Genomic DNA, 18097 nt, shown 5'->3' with positions numbered 1-18097 from the left:
GTACTTCAGCGTCAGTGTCTCATAAACAGGAGTATGTTGTCTACTTATTGTAACTCTTAAAGATAGTTTAAATAGGGAACTGTTTCTTGAAGAGACAGATGACAAACGTTTTCCCTATACCAGAATATCCATGATAATATTCAATTTGAACGGTAAAGTGAACAATTATCATCCCACTACTAGTGTTTGAGTAGATAATCACTAATTCGACGTGCATCTTTCGTACAGCAGGATTAAAAGGAAGGCTAAATAATATTTTCAATTCAATGAATACCACTTCATCAATTCATATATCTATTTCAAGTAGTGATAATAAATTAAAATTTTGGTTAATGATATATTTATGGCCAGATCTACAGTCTACTGGGTATTTTTTTTCGGATTCGTTAATTTCAAGTTTCAGTAAACTATTAGATATTCATGTAAGTTCAAATCTATGCAACCACATTAATTAAATTAATTCATGTCAAACCAGAGTGAAACAAAAGATTCAATATTTTCTTATATTCATTTTCTCTAAATTGTTATCACAATCTGTAATATAATATTCGTAAACTTGAAAAGAAAACGAAATCTCAATTAAACAAATTTTAGTGCAAAACAATATTCAATCTCGAATATACACATTTGTTTGTATTCCAATGGTATATTTAACTAATTTACCCAACCTTTATGAATCCTTACTTCATTTATTTTTTTAGACTTTGAATGATCTATCTCATAGTGGTTCAACTAGAAACAAAGAACAATCAGCTTTATTATTAGCGTGTTTAATTGCTACAGCACCTAGATTTCTTATTCCTTACTCTGAACCATTAATTCATATTTTATTACCACGTATTCGACAAGCTTTACCAGCATCATTACGTGCTAGTTTAACAGTGACTAGTTTTTCTAGACTTCAAAATTCCACTTTTACAAATAATAAAGGTAAGATTGTTATAAATAATAGTAGTAGTATAAAATTTATTATTTTAAATAAATATTATTTTCATAATTGTTTTTTTTTTTAAAAAATAACACTGGGAAATTTGTAGCTGAATTTATGAATACCGTGAAATTCAGTCTCTCAAATTATCACTACCAGGTTTCAAGACACAGTCATGAATGGTTAATATTTGATGACAGTATATTCGGTTTAATTTAATTAAGTTCAATGAAGATAAAATAATTTTAAAACTTAGTTATTTTTGCACTAATTAAATCCGAAAGACATTAATGAACTGAAATTGTGGTCAGACTGATTTGATCCGTGGTAGCGAAGAGAAATCACTACAAATTATTATTATCTTTATCCATCCTGTATTCTCAAAACTCAACAATGAATGTAATGTGACTTCGCAGATCACCATTGTCTCCGCTCTCCCTCTCGAAATGCTCTCACACGGCCACGCGTATATAGCTTCTGCCAGGGAAGTCCTACTCACTGCCTTCTCGTGGCAGGGGTGTTGTTTACGAAATCGAGAGGACGAAAAGCGAATGTCCGGCGCTTTGACCGGATTCCAAACCAATGGTGCACATGGGCTCCAGTATCCTGCGGGACCAAATGGCGTATGAACCAATCGTTGGTCACCGGCTTCCATGGGACTGCATCTCCTTACGATGCTCCAGTGCCTTGTGCATCAGACCTTCATGTCGAAGGCTCCGGGTGTGGCCCCCTAAGAAAACCACCTGCTTCGGTCTGGGCACCCGGGCAGTATCACAGCCCCTCACACATATCGAATGAGATTTGTGTGGCGCATATGTATTTGGTGCCTCTTTGTACCATTATCTATGTGTTGAAATAAATAAATAAATATATATGTATACATTATTCTCCACAAGAACAGTTGGATGAATAGATACAGAATGAGGTAACTAGTCTAGGTAATTTATCTTTCAATCTCAGAAGGACCATCAGATATATGGAAAACATTCATTTTAGTTTATACGCATTAGTGGTTCTGTGGATTAATCTATACAACTTTAATAATAGCATTGCTCTGGGTGCATCAACTCTAAATCATAGGCATATATACAGAAAATTTTCGCTAACAGTTAGGCCTTGCTTATGCTCTTATTTCATAGTTGAATGTTTGTTTATAAATTATCCACTATAAATTACTTGATTTCTGACTTGTAATTACCCTATTATCTCTTTAATTCCATGTTAACCATATATATTCTGATCATTAATCTCACAATTTCATTTAACGTATCAACTTATTCAGGTCAACACTTCATATTAGTCATCACAACATTAATGACTTCATTTTAGATTACAAATAATCCTAAATTCACATTCTATAATTTCGAACAATGTATTTTACCTTAAATCTGACCACTCTTCGGATTCTGAATTGGGATATATAATTGTAGAACGTGAAGCGAATTTATTGAAAAGAATATTCTTCATTCATTTATTGGTGTTTTAGTGTGATGAGAATTTTTTGATGATTGGAAAATTGCAAAATGACCGTGGTGTTAATGCTATTAATATATACACATACACACATTTCGTATCGTAGTTCTGTTTTTCTAGTTCTAACTTTCATATCACTTTTCTTTCTCCACACTATTTCCATAGAAATCGATTGTTCTTCATCTATTTTACCCACTGAACGTTTACCTGCAAGTATTCAATTAATTCAAAATGTAATTTTAACTACACAAATTGCTGCAAATGCTGCTGCAGCTTCTGCAAATGCGATTGCTTCCGCCGTTGCAGCCTCCACTGGTCTAGCTGGTGGTCTACATTGCCCTCTTACCTCCAATGCATCACAACGTTTAACACGACGTGCTCCTACTGGTCACATTGGGGCAAATCAAATTGGCCCAGCTCTAGCTGCTGCGAATGCAGTCGCTATGGCTACGGGAGCGGCGACAGCGGCTGCAGCCGCTGCTGGTGCAGTAATGGCTGCAACTGGTCAAAGTACTACTAATACTACTAGTGGTGGCTGTGTCGGAATATTCAATGCAGACGCAAAGAATCTATTTGGAACTGGTTTGGTTCCAAATTATGGTTGTAAATCCGATGTACCTATGGTTAGTCCTATTTTTCCTGATTTTTTCAACCGGTCAATGTTACTTCTAATCTTTAAAGTATATTTTCGATGTACAGTTTATTATTTTATTCATTTGTTTTTTCTAAAAATTTAGCATGATCTAGCGGCAATTGTTGAACGCTTCGGTACTTTGAATTTTGATCGCAATAGCTATAATTATTTCAATTTTGAATTTCCTCCTGGAGCATGCCCACCATCTGCATATCTTCTAAATTCAACACCTCTGATTGATTCATATATGCTTGGAAATCAGTATTCTAGTAGAAATCAATCATGGTCGGAATACAGCATGTCTAGAATGAATGAAAATGCATCAACAGCTCATTGGACTGAACCAACACCTGTAGTTGTTGCTCTATTTACAACATTAGGGCGACTAGCTGCTGTAGCGCCACGTTCTATTTATCATTATATGGATGAATTTATACCGATTCTAGCCTATATGATGCAAGATACATCATGTTTTTTAAAGCGATCAGTAAGTTGTTGCGTTTCATTTATTCATTTTACACAATTTTGTTTTATTTATAAATTACATTCATATTTATCAGATAATCAATCACAAATATTTTCTGTCTAGCAGAACCTTTTTATTTCTTTTCTATTCATTATCTTTATATGCTTTACACAAACCATGTTTTGTCCTAGTGTAGGACATGGCAGTGGGCAGAAGGAACGTTTGTTGTCAGAAATTACGAAGCGTGGAATAAGTATTCATAAACTTCGGTCGTCTTTTTGCATCTTGCGCTGTGGTCTGCTCACGCTATGCTTTTGATGTCCCGAAGCTTTTCTCTCCATTTGACGACTGTGACATCTTCGACACCACATTCCGCTACCTAATACTTACAAGCAATCTTGTGGGCAGCATCTTCTACTTAACATCCATCAATACCTCCAGAAGACCTTGAGCATATATATATATATACCCTTCGTTCCACTATTCGTTGTTAAACATGATGTTCTGTTTCTCTTACTACGGTAATACTCGTTCTTATTTATTGCCGCATATTATTTAAATCTTTTTGTTTCACATTGATCAAGGCCTTAGACTGTTATGGATTCAGTTATTCTTCTGTGGATATATTAATTATTGTTAAATGAAGTTCACTTATTTCTCTAATCTGATGAATTCCTGTTCATTTAATTTTATTAGGGACATTTTCTTTTCTAGTGTTTTTTTATCGTCAAATACTTGTGGTTCTTTTTTTGTTTTGTATGCATTTCTATTCAGTTGTAGGAATAATGATTTTTTAAAAGCAGTTTACTTCATAATAAGTTGTATCTTTTGAATGGAATATTTCTTACTTCGCATTTTGATTTGTATGTTTTTTTCTTTCATTCCCTATTGTAGATTGCTGTTTGGACTCTAACTAGACTAGTTTCTCACACTGGTTATGTTGTTATTTCGTATAAACGTTATCCTCAATTGTTGAATATTCTGTTAGGTATGCTTAAACGTGAAGAAATCAAATGTATCCGTCAAGAGGTAGATTTAACATTGATGCTTTAATTTTTGTATCTATTGGATATTTATTTACTAGTTCTGTAAGCTTGAAAAAACCCCACTTTTTTTTACTTCAATAGAATCCATTCAGTTGTGTTAATTCGTATGTTGATTGTTAAACTAGTTACTGAATATTCATATTTCCTCTAAATTCTGCCTCACAGTGTTAAAACAACTTGCCACAATCTTTGAAATCATAATATACTATGTGCTTGCACCAATAAAGGTAACATTATTCACTGAATAACTGATTATAAATATTAAATGTTACAAATTTAGCATTTGATTTTTTCTTCTGGTTATAATAAGAATCTTACCTAATGAGCATGACTAGTCATTTTCAGTTTTCTTTGATTGACAACTAGAACGCTCATATATAATCTGGTTTGATATAATCGTCATAAAATTCAGAATGCAAGTTTTATGTTCAATGTTAAAAACTTTATTCTTATGGTTCGATTCTCAAAATGAGTTCAATATTCAATAAATTTATACATATGTAGTCACATGTTGGTTTCATACTTGGAACTTCAGTTGATCTATCAAACTTTTTGATTGCCTCATTTAATTATCTTTATGATGTCTTGTATTGTCCCATCATAAAATTCTTTTCTATTTCTGTCTGTTCCACTTCATCATATTTATGCTAAAGCCTATTTCTCTCTGCTTTCTTTCCAATTGTGAAATCACACCCAACATGTATCGATCAACTAAAAATATACAAAGCTCTCGTTTTAGGATTCCAATATCCTAAACTGCAAATCAGTAATGAGTTACACTGAAACATTTTCCACTGATAGTTTAGTGAGGTGCTTATTTTAAGGTATAAACTGTTACATATCTTTTGTGTTACGATTTAGTAGTCCATTTTCAATCGTTGTTAGCTTTCTATGAGTTTGGATAAGTTTATTCTTTTTGAATTCTATTTTCCTTAGAACTTTATACTTTATTGAAATATTTGAATTCCTGCTATTAGGTATTGAGAGCTCTTGGTGTTCTTGGTGCACTAGATCCCTTCAAGTTCAAATTGTATTCCGGTCAAGTCGATACATACGGCGATACAGGAATTGCTGTGAGTCATCATGAAGTAGTTGAACGCAAAGATGGTAAGTGGCTTGATAATTACTTAGTGTTAATTTTTGTCTTCTAGTAGTTAATATCTAGGATAATCAAAGTCAAATGTTTTAGCAAAACATAATACAAATTAGTCGATATAATTCGATCAGGAAAATGGACTGAACAAACATGATATTGTTACTGTTGATGGGTTTATAGAGATTTTAGAGTTCTCATAGTTCTAAATCACGAACTTTTGATCTCGCGCGTGGAAAGCCTAACCTCTAGACCGCTGAGCCTTCATTCAAGGGTGTAGATGTCTAACTTCAACCATTTCGCGATCATCTGTTGGCTGTGTTGAATAACTATCTCAGATCCGATATGGTTACGCTCTAATATGTATACTTCTGAGGATTCTGTACTATTACGTTACAGCTGTTCAGTGCTTTTTGTTGTTCATGTGAAAATCATTTAGTGATTTAATACTGCGAAAGCATGATATTGATTAATACTGAGAAAAGAAATAGATACCGGAATCGTACATAAAGACAGTCACTGTCTAAACAGCTCAATGGTAATTTCTTTGAGGATAATAGGTTTGTATTTTAACAATCGAAGTACATTTAGTTCCAAAGCTTAGTTGGGCGTCAATGAAAAATCCGGAGTAATAAATAAAAAAATGTTTACCTATTTCTGTGTTCTATAACTTTTTTGGCTAAGCTATTTCTTATAAATCGTCTTTTTGACTTTAAATAAGTATACATTCATTTTTATCTAACTCATTCCTTTTTATAAATTGGGATAAAGCTAAATCAACACTGAAAACGAAATATTTTAACTTCGCTGTATTTCACGTGTTATTATCGTTTGCTTACAACCTGTAATAATGTAACTAAATGTGTAGATAGGATAATCAATGTACAACAACCAATACTTGTGACTATAAATAGGTAAAAAAAAATCACGGTTATCTATTAACTTTCCTACCTAGAAAGTCGTTAGGAATGTGACGTAGAATGCACAAGAGAATTTTCTAGAACCATAACAACTCAATAATTGCAAAAAAAGGTTTACACAGGAAGTTAAATGAACAAAAATCACTCGATAAATTTAAGGTTATTTGTTTAAATGAATGAGATAACAGATAACTTAATAGAAATAAAAAGGTTTTCTTGTTAATTAAATTAGTGTAGTAAACGGAGGTTGTGATTCCACCGAAGATAATATATATGTACATCATTCTTATTCGTTTGTTATTCTCGCTTACATTCTTGTAAGATTACATATGTCTTTCAGTTTTTGCAGTACTCACTTCTAGATAAAAATTTGATACTTACCACTAAGTAATTTATAACATCTCTGTTATTGTAAATTAAGTAAGCTTACTAGATTTTCGACCTATTGTAAACATGTTAACGTAAGAAATTTACTTGATAATATATTGGCACAAAACATTAATTATTTAATATAATCAATGATTGTATTCCTTTGATTTTTTACTCGCTTTTCAACCAGTTGATATAACCCAATCAGAACTCGTTATCAATTTGTCTTGGGAAAGTCGTGATATTTTCTTCTCAGTTTGTGCTCTATCTGCACTGATTCATTCGCTACGTGATCCTGCACTTCACAGCCAGTATGGTAGCATTGTACATACGATAGTTTATGTTTTAAAACTATTGGGTCCACGTTCAGTAATTTATCTACGTCAGCTTATACCTGATTATTTTCGGTGTTTAGAAAACACACGTGATGCTAGAGTAAGCTGGGTGTACTTGTATGCATTCTTTCGTAAGAAACGTGTCTTTTGGTTTAATAAAAATAATTATAAATTAAAAATTTTCTGGAACGGTTAATTGTTGTCTGTATTTGATCTTCTTCATATTTTATATTGTGTAAGCCATGATTATTGTGTTTCGAAACTGACAGTACTGCCCAGCTATTCAAAATATATGTAGCTAAGTTAAATTTAAACCTAAATTGTGTCAATCAATTATGTAGGCTTCTGAAGAAACACAGTCGTATATTTCTATCTTTGGTATACGAGTTACGATTTTTTATTTGGAAACTTTTCGCGATGATTGATGCAGTTTATTAAATTTCATTCGTGTAGGAGGTAATACACTTACCACTGATGACAATGGATGGTTGCGCAACATCTCAAAAGTCGACTGAAGTTTGATTTATGAACTACTCAATAGTCTAAGGACAACAATTTCTCTGCGACATCCAATGATGTTGATATTGATCGCGCACGTCTGAATCCTACACTAGAACGAAAAAAGTGTTCAATGCTCTGTTGTCTCATATTCTAAGGTTCATTTATTGACGTACGTAATTATTATTCACTCTACTAAAAGATATTTCTTACGATTTCCATCACTAGTACTACTATAGTGAATGAGAACTCATGTGGGGAAGAACAGTTTATTGTTTAATGCAAAGTCACACAGTGGTTTAGTAAAATTTGAAAATGATACATCATTTGCACATCTTTCAGTTGTCCTTTACGTCCTTCATGACTCTTCCAATTCTGTTTTGTTCCAATTCTTTTATTTTCCTTTCTATCTCTTCATTTCAATCTTTCACTTCGGACTGGCGTTACATACAACTTATGTCGATAGACATAAGTAGCATACACCACACTCGTCCCTTCTTTAAACTGTCGCTCTCGCAGTCGTTTTGCTCACCATGCCACTTTATTCTTTGTCGCACTCGGTGACACGATCTCCGTCAAAACGTCGAGTCCACCGGCGCACCAACTTCCGTAGCGATGTCGACCTCCCGGGCCACCTAGTCCGATGTCTGCCCAGTAACTCGAGACGTCCAACGCCTGCTCTCCAGCGACATAAGTATCGTACATCATATTACTACCAATTCGATAATATGAAAAATAATCTTTTCTTGTGCATATTTATTATTACTTTGTAGAATCAATCTGTACATTGGTGGTGTCAGGCTAGTCGTTTATCTGAATTATCAAGATTAAAATGAAATAAATTAGAATTTGCAACTCAGTAATTAAGCAAAGATGGATAGTGGATAGCAGCTATTGAGTAGCTGAGTGTATAACGCGATGACGTTTGAAGCGAATGATACTGGGTTCGAGTCCCGGAGTGAACATCAACTCTGAGATGCAGGTACATCCAGCTGACGAGTCCCAAATGGGACGAAACGCGCATCCTGGATTCCACTGCTAACCACTATCCATCTTTGCTTATAAAAGCCTGTGAATTAAGGCAATATCGAGGCCTACGCACAGTTTGCACATATGCCAATAACAGACTGATCAATTGCAGTCTTAAACCTCAATGGGAAGATACAAGCAAAACAATACCAAGTGAATCAATAATTAAGGTTTATGTCCTCAAAATCATTCCAGTAATGCTTCTGTATAGATTTTGTTTGACAAAATCGGAATATGTTTACTAATGAATAGTATAAACATTTCCGTTTAGTTAATTTGTTGATCTCAGATAGTTTAATCATTTTAAATCATGAAATTTTTGAGTAATTTTCTATGTTGTTCTGCAACCGCACATTCGTATTTTATGTATTTATTTATTCAAGTTACAAGAGTTTCTTATTCGTCAATTGGGTAATGTAATGACCATCGTGCAATTGAATACAAAGGAATTTGCACATGAAGTAGTTGACTTATTAATCACACATTGGTGGATTGCTCCAAACGTTCAGCGTGCATGTATTGGTTTATTAAGTCCAATGTCATCTGTATTAGGCGCTGAATTTCGTACATATTTAACACGTCTTATACCAACCATATTGAGAATGTTTCATCATGAATCAAATGAATCAAATTTAATAGCTGTAAGTGTTGACTATTCTGTATATATTTTATATTCATTGAATATCAGTAAATAATTAATAATATGACTTACCAATATTCAATTCGTATACGTTGATTATTTGTTTTCGTGTGTCAGCTAAAACCTTTAAGTTGTATAGATTTGTGCATTAGTCTTTTGGTTATTACGTTTGATATCGTTATTTGATATTTTTAGACTCAATCAACTAAACATCTTGAACACAAATTCTTATATAGTTGATTCCCAAATCAACTAAACATCTCTCAATGCTTATGGGTCTTAGTATTAAACCAATGTAGTTGGATCGATGCAGAAATTCTAAACTTCTAGTGGAAAGTCAGACTGCTCACTAATAAGTATTAAACAGTTTCTACTCTTCTTATCTCACATCTTGTGTGTTCATTTGAAAATAATGAATAATTCTTTTATAGACTGACTTATCATTGATCGAACCTCTCGCTTAGATTCTTTGTGAACCGAGTGTGGAGCGTAACACAATATCCTCTGCCTTGCATTACTGTCGTAAAGTACGTCAGTTAAAATTATGTAGTTTGCCTGCGGTTTTTTTGGTACCAGTGCTTCTTCAAAAAGTTCCATGATAGTGTATACCTAACTAATGTTATTTCAGGGATCTTCAATAGTTGGATGCTAGATATTTCAAGGCGATCTTGTCAAACCTTTGAATCATCCATTTTATAACTTTGCAAATCTTATAAGAAATATTTTCTAGGTTTTTTTTAACTGATATGCTAACCGTCTGATGTGTCCATACATTTATAGAATAATCATTGAAAATCTATCTTTAAGATACTAAACTTATGCAAAAACATTTCATATGATTAATAGATCTGTTAAGGTCCTCTACAGAATTTTCTGACCCTAAATTAAAAAACCGTAAAACATATATATATTGAATATCTATCTTTTAGGAGTTCCCACATGGTTACTGGTAAATGTTAAGATTAGGCATTTAGGGTTAATATTATGGGTTTAAGGTTCAGAATTCAGAAATTAGGCTACAGATTAAAAATCACTGTTATAGTTAGGATTTAGGGACAGGATTGGTTTGTGAGTTATATACAATTTAGATAAGCATAAGTGAACATTGAACATGTTTAATACTGTCATTTTTCATTCTGAACGTTCTGAGTGCTATCCAAAGGTAACTCTGTTGGCCATTTTACGAAATTATTGAATTTTATACAAAAATGTTTAAAGTCCGTATTCTTGGTTCCGTATTGTGTTAAATTAAGCAATTATTACCATTACTATTACTGTGCAAACTTTTCACTACTGAGATAACAGATATTATAACGCTATATGAGATACATTTTCTGTGATTTTGTTAGTTATTTTGTAATTAGAAATAATTTGTAATTTATTATTGAAATTGTGAATATGAAAGATAAGTAAATAAGTAAATAGCTTTTTTATTTGACTGTCATTGTTATATATATTTTCAGTCTTCACGTTGACTTATTTTTTTTTCGATATATATTTGTTTCTTGGGGATCAGCTTTTAGAAGTTCTTCCAGAATTTGGATACACACTTAAGGATTATGCTCATATTATTGTTCCTGCAATATCAAGTTTAATTGATATTACCAGTGAAGCAAGTCTTTCTGTGTTATTAAATAGTGTTTCAGAATATTCATCGAATTGCATCACTTCCACTACTACTACAACTGCTACTACTTCTTCAACGTCAACTTCCCATTCAACTATACCTAACTCTAAATCACAGTTAGACACAGATACTATTGATTTGTCGAATATTTTTAGCAGCGTTCCTGAAAATAATTGTATGTCAACTAATGATACAAATGTAGGTGGAATTCAGGCATCGAATACAAGAACTTCAACAAATGGTTTAAATCAACAAATATTACCTAATAAAGTGGGTAGCGTACATCTTCGTAGAGCGTGTTTAGAATGTTTAGCAAGATTTACAGATTGTGTTGATTTAGATGATTTCGCTGGACAAATAATTCATCCAGTATGCCGTTTACTTTTAACATTGGAATCATGTCATCAAAGTTATCAACAGTTATTACATCAACAACATCATTTATCGTCGACAAAATCATCAGCTTCGTTGGGTAGTCAAGCATGTTTGAATGCAATTAATCAACTTCGTGTACCAGCTATGGATGTATTAACTGGATTGTTGTATCGTATGGGTCAAAAATTCAAATTTTTCCTGCCTTTAGTACAAAAAATGCAAAGTCGTTTGCAGTTACACACACCTCGATTTAATACGGTGCTTGGACAAGTAAGTACTTTTTTATCTTTGAAATTCTATCTTTATTATCTCTTATAGACAGTGTTGTGTGTAATGAATTGCATGGCTTTTTTGTATTGTGGTCATATTTTAATATGACAAAGAATATCTGATTTTTTTTGAAATTTCGTTATCTGAATTTGTTAGTTTACATATACTATAAAAGGAGAGTCACTTATTAAAGTTCAACTGGAGGTAATTAGAAATTTATTTTCGTGATAAAACACTGCACTATATATATCCTGTTGAGCTACAAATTTTCACCATCTCAAAACGTCATGATATGCCTGTTGTCGATATAATGTTGAATTTTCTACAAAAGGATTAGCAAATTTACTATACTTATGATAACCAGCATACTATCTGAATACCGTTTATTGTTAAGAAAATTGAGCAATATGATGTTTAAATATGTAATGAAGTAGAGTTTTTAAGTAGCCGATTAACTATTAACTGAATATCGATCAAAACAACTGGTTTCTATCTAATTCGTTTCGAAAACGCTTAGTTATATAATAATTGTGATATAAAGTCTACATATGATTTAAAGTTTATAGGTCGTTAACAAATCCAAATTTTAAATCATGAATGTTAGACCAGACGTTTGACCTCTGAGACATCATTCATAAGGAAATAGTGCAAAAGTATGGCTCCCGTTTGGGGGTCAAAAAAAGTATAATGGATCTAATTACCTAAGGTTTTCATATATTACATATATAAGCTCTGCCTATTGGCTGGCTTCTATATTCTACTGTTGTAGACACAATGACAATTATTTATGTGGCGATTTTTGAATATGTATTTATTAGGTTGAAAAAGGCGCTTATCTGCCGACAACTAGTGATCGTGTGCACGTTAAATTTACCAGCATTTCTACACGTAATCGTGCACAAAAATTGAATGTTGATGAATCAGAAACGCCCGGAACTGTTAAACTTTTGAAAATTAACAAGTTAGTTTGTTTTCTGTATTGCTTAAAATCCTAATTTGATGAACACAAGTACTTGTAAATTTATCCCTAGTTTCGTAAAGATTTCATACTGAAGAAAACCTTTGTGCGTCACAAAGGTACATCAAATAGAAGACCACTAAGGAACAAGCAGCACACTGAACAGCTATTTTTTCAAACCATGTCCAGTCATTACTTTCAGGAGAGATTTAACTTAAGATCTACAAGTTTTGTGACGAACAAAACGTTACTCATGCAGAGTTAGCAATAATCATTTAATTTTACGTGACCAGTGATTTTCACTCATCGGCATATGGAGATGGATAAGCTTTTGTCTCATAACTTCATCATCACTATATGCAACGTAGAACTTGATATATATGTGCATTGGTTGCCATAACACAATCACAGCGAGAAAATTATTGAAAAGCCAGTCGCAGAGTTGTAGAAGTAGGAGCAGTATCAGTAGTAGCAAAAAAGATTAGATATCGAAATGGCAAGAGGATATTGGGAGATTTTGGAACCCAGGTTCTAGGGGAACATAATGATTGAATCCATCTGCCCCATTGTGAAGAATCCTAAGCCATGTTACCCAAAGTTTCTTACCATTAATTACAATAATCACGTGAACCCTAACCAGGTAGTCTACACCTCTTAACATAGTCCGATTATCGACGATTTCATGGACTTGTGTGACATCTCGGTTTGACCACTCCAGGTTCACCACTCCACCATCACCTCTTTCAAACCTATATTAATTTCTCTGTTTTCATCCATTCAATAATGATCAGTATGATATTTGTGTACCATCATGTTAATTATTCAATAACGACCATTTTATAGTAGAATTGTTATCTATTTCAATGTTTCATTTGATAATTTTATCGAGTTTATTGCTCAGAGTGATATTGGTACAGTAAAACTTGTTCAAGCTCTTTCTTTCATTTTACATAATACTTTGTTCTAATCGACACTCCATACTGATTTATTATTTATATAGTTTATCCAAATTAATTATAACTTTTGATGATCCCTCTGTCTTTTGTTAAATTTAACATATTTTCCCAGTTTGATCATGTATTTCTTTTACTTCACAAAGACCTCTCTCTACTGAATAACAATGATCACAAACGAAAGTCTCAAGACTTTTTGTCAATGGCCTCATATTGTTTGTTGCTATTTTCTCATTTAAAAAACTGTTGTGTAACTGTACTTTCATGTTATAAATTGTTTTCCATGGTGTACATCAATTTCTCTTCTAGCTTGACTTTCCTTCCTTTTAAACAGTACTAATTTGGAACGTGCTTGGCATTCTTCTCGTATGGTTAGTCATGATGATTGGAGTCAGTGGTTGAAAACATTAAATATGGCGCTTTTACGTGAATCACCAAGTCCTGCTATTCGTGCGTGTAGTCAGTTGACAGCTATTACACCTGGCATAGGTCGTACTTTGTTCAATGCTGCGTTTCTTAGTTGTTGGCCTGAATTAAATTATCATCAACAAGATGATTTAATTAATACTTTAGAACGCGTACTACGTGTACCAGATCAGTCACCGGAAGTTAGTCAAACTATATTAAATCTTGAAGAGTTCATGGCTCATATGGATAAAGTAAGTCTCCTTATTTTCTGTTTTTACATCAATCTTCAATTTTCCATTTCTTCAGAACTCCATTTTATGTAACTGTCCAAATCATCGTTGATTACCTTGTCCATAGTCCACATAAATTCATTCAGAGATCTGTTGTTTTATTTTTAGGGTCCAAAGATAGCAAGAGCAATTTAAATAGTCTTATTTGATTACAGTACAGCATTATTGATTATTTTAACACTGTTGTACGTAACTCTTTGATAAATCACATTCTCTTTTGTCGGGGACGTTAGATCCCCAAAACTCATTTGGGAAAGGACCTAATTTTGTAATTTTATTTAGGAAATTTGAATTTCTTTGTTTTCACGCCAAAGGAGCTCTTGTCACCGTCATGTCGTATTTCCCACTGGGAAATATCTTAAATGTTATTGGTCCGTTGCGTCTTTTAGTATGCTGTTTGGTAATTCTCCTCAAGGACGGTTTTGTACTGTATATATACGTTTTGAATTGTGTTTGTTGTTATCGCTCGTTTCTAGTTGTTTGCAGAATATACTTCCCCATTCCAAACTTGGACTTCTCCCTCTAGTTAGCGGGGCTGTGACGCATCAATGGCTTGCTTACTGGTTTTTGTTCACCGAGTCTTGTTTCTCGTTTTCAGATTAAGTGAACTCGTGATAGCTTCAAACCTAGCATCTTTATACAATATTTTAATGACAGTACGTTATATTTTCAAAAGCTTATGTAGTTAGCCATCACTTATCAGTTATAATATGTCGGGTTCTTTATACCCAATAGTATTATTTACGGTAACAGAACATGACTCTGTCAGGATTGTTTACCTAAAAAGAACTTGTACTAAAAAATTATGTTCTCAAATTAACAGTTTACGTAAAGCAAAAATCAACTAAACTCTCTATTACTTTCATTTTACAAAATTTTCCTGTTGACCACTTTCAATACCACATTGGTTTTTTTCCAAGACAATTTTCATAATACTACTGAATTTAAAAAGATAATAAGTTTTCAACAAGACATAATTAAAATTTGTATCAAATAAAATGTCCTAATGATCTATTTTTCTCTCTTTTTAAAAACTTTAATTTCTGTAATTTAGTATTCAAGTTCATCACATCGAGTTCACTTACCATTACCTTTGGGTGTTTTAGCTGATCGAGCATTAAAAAATCGTGCGTATGCTAAAGCATTATATTATAAAGAACAAGAATTTCTCATGGAATCTGAAAAACGTTCTTGTCCTAGTCCGGCAACTCTATCATCTTTACTTACTATATATAGTAAATTGAATTTAGAAGAAGCAACCAATGGAGTATTGTTATATGCAACACGTAGCACTCAGGATAAACTAGTAAGTTTTTTATTCTGGGTTGTGAAGTAATAATTTTTTTAAGTCATTATTTCAAATTACCAGTTTAGATTGATATCATGAATGGATCAATTTTAAGCCACCATTGAAAGCATTGAAGCACTAGACGGCTGTTTCGTTCTAGTATGGGGCTCCTCAGAAGTGCGCCTCCACGATCCCGCACGCAGGACCTTCGGTCTCGTGCGTAAACACTTAACATCTTGACCACTGGGCCGGCATCCACCAGTGTTAATATTTAGCTTCCACCAATACCCAATATTTATTTATTGTCTTTTATATATCAATAGGCTAATGAAGAAGTTTGGAGAGAAAAATTACATGATTGGAAATCTGCTTTAAATTTATATGAACGTAAATTAGAAGATGATCGAATAAAAGATAAAAGTTCTCTTATTCTTGGTCGGATGCGATGCCTTCGAGCTTTAGGCCAATGGTCAGTCGTATTGTTTGTTTTATTTAAATTAATATTATCTCATTTTATATCTTTCGTTTTAAGTTATTTTCCAGTGAATTTCTCATTCTTAAATAACGTAATTAGGATAAAATTTCCGCTCAATTCAAACCACATACGATGATGGTTAACTTGATTGTGTAAATCTGGTAATGAATAAAAGTTGGTATCAACAATTTGCTAGCGTAAATTATTCTGTTTAAACATAACATTTACACATAATTTTATGCAAATACCATTATTTTCTAATTCTGCGTGAAATTTTTCTTTGAGGAAATCGATTTCCAAAGAATCTACTTCCTTTAAAGCAGTATGTAGCATAAACTAGTGTCTTGATGTGTAAAAGTGTTTGACTTTTAGGCATTGTACTACCGGTTCAAAATGTACCATAACATTTTACTTTCGATAGCTAGTTAATATCACCAATTCTGAAACGCTATCAATATGACTTAGATATGAATACATCAAGTTTTATTTTATTAGTGAGTTTCACAGTATTTGTGGTTGTTATAAATAAGTCGATGAATTTTAAATATTTGGTGTATTAATATAATTTAACCTGAAATTATTTTGTTTTAACTATTGGTTTTAAAACATTCTGATATTTTTATGACAGTTAAATATAAGAAGCATAAATTGCTTTAAAAAGAGTAGTAGTCAATGCTATGATAATGTTGACGGGGATGGATTAAGACTAACTATCTATAACCACCAATTAATTGACTTCCTTGAATCGCTCATGACATTTTATTGTTTTATTATACTGTATTTAACGATATCATTTTATTAACTTGAAAATATATTCTACTGTCTAGTTGTCTTATCTTTGATCTCAAATTATTCGGGGGCTTATGTCTATAATTCGTCTAGTGAGCAGCTATTACTTGACGGCTATATCTTATTTTTCCTTTTTACTGATCAATTAAGATCTTACTCTTTCACTTTAACAATCAAATAAGTTCGTTTTATCAAATCATATAACGCTACTTCATAACAGCGATTCCAAAAATGGGATAACAGATATGGTTTATTAATAACTGCAACCAGCATAAATGATATTTTTAATTATTCGATCCTAATGCTTTAAAACGAGGCAGCTGGCGGAAGAAGTTTATATTACAATGTGCTTTTGTAGTGTGTATACATAGCCTTTGATCATCCATTTACATCTTCCGATTCGTTCTGTAATCCGAACAGTCTTCTTGTCGACTGATCAAGTATTCTACCCAAGCTGTGCTTGTGAAGTACTGAAACTCTCCTCTCCGTCTTACGACTGTGACAGTTTCTACGCTACGTTCCGTCACATGCTACTTATGAGCAATTTTGTGAGTAGCATTCACCACATTGGTATCTATCAGTAGTATAATATATTAAATATAACTGGCGTGGTTGTAACAATTACACTTATTCTCTATCTTAGATAAAGATTGATATTATTAGCTTAATTATGTAACTGTACGTATGAAATCGTAACTCTATGATACTTGATTTACACAATGTTTCTGCAACTGACATTAATTTATGTTAAAAAATTTTATTTTTAAATAAAAGTTTGAACAATTTCATATAATGTTGTGGACTCGTTGAAACTAGACATTAACACCATTGGATCCCGTCTCAGTGGTTTATAGGTTAACCGTCCGCGCCAGATTGACGGTCCTGGATTCAGGTCCATCTCAGAGTCATGGGTGCGCACTAATAGGGAGTCTCACACTAGGATGAAGCAACCGTTCAATTATTCCGGGCTTTCAATGGTGGTTCATGATTTTAATGAAGCTCAACAATCTCCGCAACCCCATGCTGAAAATTCCAAAGAATCATTCTCATTTTAGTGATATTAAAAATCAATGAAATTCAACATTAACTCTATAAATGTCAAAAAACAAACAAAATATTTGATATCTTTTCATTGTAATGCATCTGAATATCATAGAAAAACTAGTGATTGATTACAAATTAGTAGAAACCAGTTAATAAAGTTCGGACAGATGAAGCATCATTATATTCCTA

At 32.7% G+C, this 18097-nt stretch overlaps 1 protein-coding gene across 1 annotated transcript in view; it reads left to right on the top strand.

Moving 5' to 3' along the window:
- Positions 1-18097, top strand: part of MS3_00010782 (uncharacterized protein) — a gene marked incomplete at both ends in the record, with an annotated part of 69499 nt that overhangs the window by 27117 nt on the left and 24285 nt on the right. The window contains 12 exons of the mRNA XM_051219182.1: positions 702-930; positions 2567-3024; positions 3139-3522; positions 4396-4530; positions 5525-5654; positions 7120-7364; positions 9175-9432; positions 10948-11703; positions 12522-12664; positions 13949-14273; positions 15367-15618; positions 15924-16069. Of these exons, the coding sequence (XP_051067816.1) occupies positions 702-930; positions 2567-3024; positions 3139-3522; positions 4396-4530; positions 5525-5654; positions 7120-7364; positions 9175-9432; positions 10948-11703; positions 12522-12664; positions 13949-14273; positions 15367-15618; positions 15924-16069 (3461 nt within the window). The remainder of the gene's footprint in view (positions 1-701; positions 931-2566; positions 3025-3138; positions 3523-4395; positions 4531-5524; positions 5655-7119; positions 7365-9174; positions 9433-10947; positions 11704-12521; positions 12665-13948; positions 14274-15366; positions 15619-15923; positions 16070-18097) is intronic.

Source organism: Schistosoma haematobium, chromosome 2 (assembly GCF_000699445.3).
Source record: "Schistosoma haematobium chromosome 2, whole genome shotgun sequence".
NCBI classification, from domain to species: domain Eukaryota; kingdom Metazoa; phylum Platyhelminthes; class Trematoda; order Strigeidida; family Schistosomatidae; genus Schistosoma; species Schistosoma haematobium.
Note: the sequence above shows the minus strand (reverse complement) of the source record. Positions and strands in the feature narration are given on the sequence as shown.